Source organism: Bos mutus, chromosome 2 (genome assembly GCF_027580195.1).
Source record: "Bos mutus isolate GX-2022 chromosome 2, NWIPB_WYAK_1.1, whole genome shotgun sequence".
In the NCBI taxonomy this organism is placed as follows: domain Eukaryota; kingdom Metazoa; phylum Chordata; class Mammalia; order Artiodactyla; family Bovidae; genus Bos; species Bos mutus.
The window spans coordinates 9,158,792-9,165,855 of record NC_091618.1 but is presented as its reverse complement, the minus strand read 5'-3'; the positions used below and the strand labels follow the sequence as shown (position 1 = coordinate 9,165,855).

General features: G+C 49.9%; 2 protein-coding genes across 2 annotated transcripts; one reads left to right on the top strand and one right to left on the bottom strand.

Moving 5' to 3' along the window:
* Nucleotides 1–5,457: 5,457 nt before the first annotated feature.
* ZNF593OS (ZNF593 opposite strand) lies at nt 5,458–5,860 on the top strand. The gene is given in 2 exon segments (XM_070383219.1): nt 5,458–5,670; nt 5,673–5,860. Coding segments are annotated over 2 exon segments (144 nt in total). The 5' UTR covers nt 5,458–5,591; the 3' UTR covers nt 5,738–5,860.
* A 207-nt stretch (nt 5,861–6,067) lies between these two features.
* On the bottom strand, nt 6,068–7,034 carry ZNF593 (zinc finger protein 593). The gene is made up of 3 exons (XM_005895873.3): nt 6,738–7,034; nt 6,453–6,515; nt 6,068–6,359 (listed from the first exon to the last, which is right to left on the bottom strand). The coding sequence occupies exons 1-3, from the start codon at nt 6,935–6,937 to the stop codon at nt 6,218–6,220; spliced, it is 405 nt and encodes a 134-aa protein (XP_005895935.1). The 5' UTR covers nt 6,938–7,034; the 3' UTR covers nt 6,068–6,217.
* Nucleotides 7,035–7,064: the final 30 nt, after the last annotated feature.

The window sequence follows — 7,064 nt, the reverse complement described above, 5'->3', positions numbered from 1 at the left end:
TCCTGCCCCGCCCTTCAGGCATCCCAGAATATCTGGCTGCCAAACCAGGGGGTGGGGCCACTGGGTGTGACACGGGTGACCTCGGAGCTGGCCTGGGATCTCCAACCAAAACTGGCCTCAAATGGCAGGATGCGACCTGACCTTCCGGCCTTCTCAGAAAGGGACCAGAAAGTGAGCAGTGATCACAACAGCGAGGCACAGAAAGGTTAGGAAGCCCGAGCCTGGGTCTAAACCCCAACGCTGCAGCTTCTTAGCTTGTGTGACAAGGCCTAAACCGACCCACCGGGCCTCAATTTCCATGTCTGTAGAATGGGTATTAGAGCGTACTTCAGAGGGCTGTGCGGAGTACCTGAATTAACAGCTCTATCTCACACGCTAGTAAAGTAGTGCTCAAAATTCTCCAAGCCAGGCTTCAGCAATATGTGAACAGTGAACTTCCTGATGTTCAAGCTGGTTTTAGAAAAGGCAGAGGAACCAGAGATCAAATTGCCAACATCTGCTGGATCGTGGAAAAAGCAAGAGAGTTCCAGAAAAACATCTATTTCTGCTTGACTATGCCAAAGCCTTTAACTGTGTGGATCACAATCAACTGTGGAAAATTCTGAAAGAGATGGGAATACCAGACCACCTGATCTGCCTCTTGAGAAACCTGTATGCAGGTCAGGAAGCAACAGTTAGAACTGGACATGGAACAACAGACTGGTTCCAAATAGGAAAAGGAGTACGTCAAGGCTGTATATTGTCACCCTGTTTATTTAACTTATATGCAGAGTACATCATGAGAAACGCTGGACTGGAAGAAACACAAGCTGGAATCAAGATTGCTGGGAGAAATATCGATAACCTCAGATATGCAGATGACACCACCCTTATGGCAGAAAGTGAAGAGGAACTAAAAAGCCTCTTGATGAAAGTGAAAGAGGAGAGTGAAAAAGTTGGCTTAAAGCTCAACATTCAGAAAATGAAGATTATGGCATCTGGTCCCATCACTTCATGGGAAATAGTAAGGAAACAGTGGAAACAGTGTCAGACTTTATTTTTTTGGGCTCCAAAATCACTACAGATGGTGACTGCAGCCATGAAATTAAAAGACACTTGCTCCTTGGAAGGAAAGTTATGACCAACCTAGATAGCATATTCAAAAGCAGAGACATTACTTTGCCAACAAGGGTTCGTCTAGTCAAGGCTATGGCTTTTCCTGTGGTCATGTATGGATGTGAGAGTTGGACTGTGAAGAAGGCTGAGCGCCGAAGAATTGATGCTTTTGAAGTGTGGTGTTGGAGAAGACTCTTGAGAGTCCCCTGGACTGCAAGGAGATCCAACCAGTCCATTCTGAAGGAGATCAGCCCTGGGATTTCTTTGGAAGGAATGATGCTAAAGCTGAAACTCCAGTACTTTGGCCACCTCATGCGAAGAGTTGACTCACTGGAAAAGACTCTGATGCTGGGAGGGATTGGGGGCAGGAGGAGAAGGGGATGACAGAGGATGAGATGGCTGGATGGCATCACTGACTCGATGGGCGTGAGTCTGGGTGAACTCCAGGAGTTGGTGATGGACAGGGAGGCCTGGCGTGCTGTGATTCATGGGGTCCCGAAGAGTCGGACACGACTGAGCGACTGAACTGAACTGACTGAAAACCTTTAGAACTACTTTCCACCCCCCTCTGTTTTGCACTATGGACCCTTTTGACGGTCTGGTGGAAATCCTAGACGTTTTCTCAGAACATTGCTTTTAAAAGCATAAAGCAAAATGCTGAAGATTGCGAGGACAATTACTATCAAAATATATTAAAACCCACAAATTTATGATATAGTAATATGTATTTATCAGTACATATAGTAATATGTATTTAATATGTATCAATAACAGGACTGGCAAATTAACTTTTCCTCTTCTAGTGGTATCAGTGTATTGTTACTCAGCATGAATAACACTGAATTGTGGGGGTGGTCTCTGACTCACCTCCTCACACCTATTGGTCAGCAAACAACTACAGATAGGGCGTGTGAGAGGCTGAGAATCTGAGTCACTAATGCAAGAGCAGGTGGATTCACCATTTGGCCACTAACCCTCTACTGGCCACAGTCAATGGCAGCTCTGTTTTAGGAGTGTCTGAAACAGAGTGTGATTTAGCAGTGGGTTAATGACTGTCAGCATTTTGAAATCTTTAATGAGCATAAGTAACATTTTGAGATACTTGTGATAACTACAATTTGATATCAATGTATCTTCAACTGGTGACAAAAACACATACTGTTAATACTTCATAAAGAAGGAGATGGTAAATTTTGGTTAGAGGTCAGTGGAAATAAATATATAATTTTTTTCCCATCCAAGTTGATGGGATGGGAAGCCCAAGTTAAGAGCTTTCCTTTTAGAACAATGTCTGACACATACTAAGTGTCTGCAGTTATCATCATTATTATCATCCCAGGCTAGGGAACGCCCAGGACTTTGGAGTCAGCCAGAATCAGTTCCACATGAGTTTAGAATTAACATACACGTGGCTATGTATAAAACAGATAACTAACAAGGACCTATTATATAGCACAGAAAACTAAACTTAGTATTTTATAATAACTTGTAAGGAAAAAAGAGTCTGAATATATATATTCTTATATTCTGTATTTATCAAAATCGCTTTTCTGTACACTTGAAATCAACACATTGTAAATCAACTATGCGTCAATTTAAAAAAATCAGTTCTACTTGCTATGTGACTGAGTCCACCTCTTACATTTCTCTGAACCTGTTTCTTTGTCTCTAGAAGAGCAGAGAGGGAATTAGACCTTAGCTCTGAGGATGTCTTTTAGTATTTGAAATCTAGAACATGAGGTAGATCTGAGTTGTTATTGCTTTACTTCTGTGGGGAGGGGCCTGGGAGGGCTGCCCCCTCCGTGTCACCTAACTTGGACTCTCTACCAGTACCTCCAAAGCCTGTCAGGAACTGAATCGTCAGAGATTCAAAGTCTGAATTTGGTCCACGGATGTCCATGTGGTATGTGTGTGTGTTAATTATCATTTAACAATTTCACATACAAATTGAGTCCTCTGGAACTTGGCCAGCTCTGTTGACCTCATTCTACCTTCGCACGTGGCATCAAACATGAGTGCAGATTGTCAGCTGCTTCCTTCAAGGGGATGCCAGCTCGCCAGGTCCCCAGAGGCCTTGCTCCCTCATTTGTGAACCAGCAGGCTCAAATTTGTAGCTCGGCCCTCACGTTTCTGGCTTTGTCCTTGGTCACATGTCCTCCTGCCCTGCACTCTGTGTATCCCTCTAACACTCCTCTGTGCTGTCTCCTCCTTTAATGCTTTTCCTTCTTCCCACACTAGCTTCCCTGTGATGCTCCAATAAACAGACGTATCTCCATTATCCTGATTTCATCAAACACTACCCTGAGCTGGCACATGAGCTAGGGGTGAGACGCCAGCCAGCCTGACCTCCCTGAACTCACAATCCTGTAGGGGAGAAACCAACAAGACACCACTTGTACTCAGATCCTCCCCGAAAAGGACTGGGGGCCTAACAGCTACGCTGGTGCCTTTACTGCCCCCCAACCCCTACCCCCACCTGAAGGACCTGGCAGGGCTGAGAAGTAGAGGCATGGTAAATGGCAGCTTCTATTTTCTTCGATTTTTTAATCAGGATTTTAAAAATAAATTTATTTATTGGTTGCACTGGGTATTCACTGCACACACTTTGTCTAGTTGCTGAGAGTGGGGTCTAACATAGAGTTGCAGTGCGCAGGCTTCTCACTGCAGTGGCTTCTCTTGTGGAGCACAGGTTCTAGGCATGGGCTCAGTAGTTGTGGCACAAAGGCTTAGTTACTCCACGGCAGGTGGGATCTTCCTGGACCAGGGATCGAACCTGTGTCTCCTGCATTGTCAGGAGGATTCCTATCCATGGTATCACCAGGAAAGTCCCGCAGCTTCTATTTTGAGGGTAGTTTTATGAGTTTATAAAAGGTCTTTGAACTTATTTGCTGCAAAAATGTCAAAGGTAATAGTAGCTCATTGAGTGGAAGGAAAGTGAAAGTGTTAGTTGCTCAGTCCTGCCTGACTCTTCGATGCCATGGACTATAGTCCGCCAGGCTCCTCTATCTGTGCCAAGAATACTGGCAAGTCTCCAGGCAAGAATACTGGAGTGGGTTGTCATTTCCTTCTCCAGGGGAATCTTCCCAACCCAGGAATCGAACATGGGTCTCCTGCATTGTAGGCAGATTCTTTACTGGCTGAGCCACCAGAAAAGCCCAAATGGAAGGTGGATGTGTCCTTTCCCCAGCAGGATCCCATCCCGTTGCCCAGAATGGGCCACTGTTAAGTTTTCTGGGTGTTCTTCCCTTCTCTACATACTATATGCAGACACTCTACATGCTATTTAGCAAACACACTTTTCTGCATTTTTATGAGATAATCAATTCCAAATGAAATCATACACGTAAAGTGCTTAGAATAATGCCCAGCACAGTCAGTTATTTTTTTGGGCCACACTTGTAGGTCTTGCAGGATCTCAGTTCTCAGATCAGGTATGAACCTGAGACATGACAGTGAAAGCCTAGAATCCTAACCACTAGGCCACCAGGAAATTCCCAATCAGCTACTATTTTTCTTAACACACCTCAAACAGCTTTTTCAATCAGTAGATGCAGATCTTTTATTATTGTCTCCAAGCTGAGGAGGGAAGTTCCTGTAGGAACTCCATCTTGGGGAAAGGGGTGAAGTGTGCCTTCCCCCGAGGTAGGTATGGTTGATCTAAGAGAAATCAAGTGAAAAAGGCCTGCCCCTATTTGGAAGGGGTGCTAAAGGTACCCAACCCCTCCTCTGCTGAGAGCTGACAGGTGACATCCAATTACCTGAGGCAGGGACAGGGCCAAAACCAGGGCCGGGGAGGCCCTCCCGCACCTGGTCCAGGCCTGAGACTTGTCCACGCTGCTAGGCAAGGCCTCTCCTGCCTCCCAGGGCTGCACTCCCCAGTGGGCGGGGGAGGAGCTGCTCAGGCCTGATGCTGATCTCTCCTGACAGCTGCTCCTAAGGCCGGCAGGGCGGGCAGTGGGGGAAGGGACAGATTTAAAGGTCTGGCTGTCCCGCCCCTGCCAGACCCGGGAAGGCAGACGCTGGTGAGCATCCTCTGAGGGCAAGGCTCTCTCACGTATGAGAAGCAGGAACCTCTGTGCCCTGATTTCCGCCTCTTGGTATCATGAACGAACGCCACTGGTCCTCATTCCGCTTTCACCCCACAGGACATCTGGGAGACGAGCGGCACCCACCATGCGATTTCGACGCCTGACCCCTGGCTACTTCCGAGTGCTACAGGTAAGTACCCCAACGGATGGCTTCCAGCACCGACCCTATCCGCCCCTTACCATGGCCGGGATGATACCCAGTCACCAGGCTGTCACGTTCCCGGCCGCCTGAGCAACCAGGGCCCAGATGGGCAGTGAAGCGAGAGGGATTGGGGTGGAATCTCCCTGGGGCAGCAATGGCATCCATATCTCCTTTCCCCAGCTGTAGCTTCTCAGCCCCTTTCCACCCCACCCGTCTTCCCAGTAGTCTCGACTGACCCCTCAGGTGGACCCTCTGTGCATCTCCAGATGCAGATAGCCGGGGAGCTGAAGGCAGAGCCCCGGAGTCCGCTGGCGGGGATTGTGGCTGCAGTGCTGGCTGTCCTCGGCTGGGCGGCTCCTGCTATGCTGTCTGGAAGATGGTGGGGCAGCGGCGGCGGCCACAGGCTCCATGACGAAGCAGGCAGCCTCTCACCTCGGCCCCTGGATTCACAGGGGCTACAATCTCAGGAGCCTACTTCTTTCTTTTCCTGGGGGTCACTCCCTGTCCTCATTGTAAGCAAGAGTATAAACCTGATCCTACCCATCACCCCACACACACCTGGGCTCCAAAGGGGGCTTCAGCACAGATGCCAGGACCCCTGAGGGATGGCAAGGATGCAGGCTCTAAGGCTGAATCAAGCAGGGAGTAAATTCCTGGGTCCTGTACACAGGAGTAGTAGAGAAATCTTTACAGGGCTTGAATTTGGAGGAGTGGCCTGGAGGTTAGTGAGTCAGAAGCAAGCCCTATTTATCCATTTCTTTTATTGGAAAGGAGGGTATCTGGAAGAGGCCATCCACTCCCCAAACCAAAAGAGATCCGCACAGTCTCTCCCAGCTTGGCCCCTGTACCACTGTCCATGGGCAGCTCCTCTGCCTTGCATCCTCAGGCCATGTCATGTAGACGTGTCCATCTCAGGGACCTCAGTGGATACTTCTGTGGGGACTGCCAGCCGCTGGGGAGGAATATAGGAACCCATGCCCGCTGCCCTCTCCGCTTCTTCCTGACTGTAGGGCTCCACACTCAGCTGCTTCAGCCTGGGAAAAAAGAATAGGAATTGAAAGCTGACCAGACGCAAGCTCTGTCTGCCCGGCAACCCATCCATCAATCCTCTCCTTGCTCCTTCATACCTCTTCTTGTGATCTTTGGATCGGAAGTGGGTCTTCAGGTTGGCAGAATCGATGAAGTACCTCCTGTAGGGATGAGGTGGGTAGGGAGGAGAGTCAGAAGGTGATGCCTCTCAGGTAGGCCTACTTCCCTGACGCTAGGCTCCGGGCTTGAAGGCATGGGAGGCCGGCAGACCCACATGGGTCCCAAGAGAGGGAAACCCTGCACACCCCGGGCCCGGACCTCACACCTCCGGCCCGTACCGCGGACCCTTCTCCTCCTCAGGCCTGGGCCTGGCCAGAACTCACGCGCAGGCCAGACAGCGATGCAGGCCTCCCCCTGGCAGGTCGGGATCGGGTTCAGCGCCTGGGTCTGGCCGGGGCCGTGTGGCGACCTGGGGCCGCAACTCGCGGTGAATCTCATCCAGGTCCGGCCGCCGCCGCTTCGCCTTCATCTGACGGGCCAAAGAGTGCGCTCGGTGCGCGCCCGTTCGGCGGGAGCGACCCATGATGGGTGACAGCAAGATCAGAGGTCCCAGAACCGAGGTGGGAGGACACGTGGGGGCGCTTCCGGACGGCTCGATGACGTCATACGACGCTCCGGGACGGGTCGGGCTCCACCGGACCGCCTCTGAT

Coding starts and splice junctions, on each gene's coding strand:
- ZNF593 (XM_005895873.3), bottom strand. CDS start 6,937: ATGGGTCGCTCCCGCCGAACGGGCGCGCACCGAGCGCACTCTTTGGCC. Junction 6,516..6,737: donor CATCGCTGTCTGGCCTGCGC/GTGAGTTCTGGC, acceptor TCATCCCTACAG/GAGGTACTTCATCGATTCTG. Junction 6,360..6,452: donor TCCAAAGATCACAAGAAGAG/GTATGAAGGAGC, acceptor CTTTTTTCCCAG/GCTGAAGCAGCTGAGTGTGG.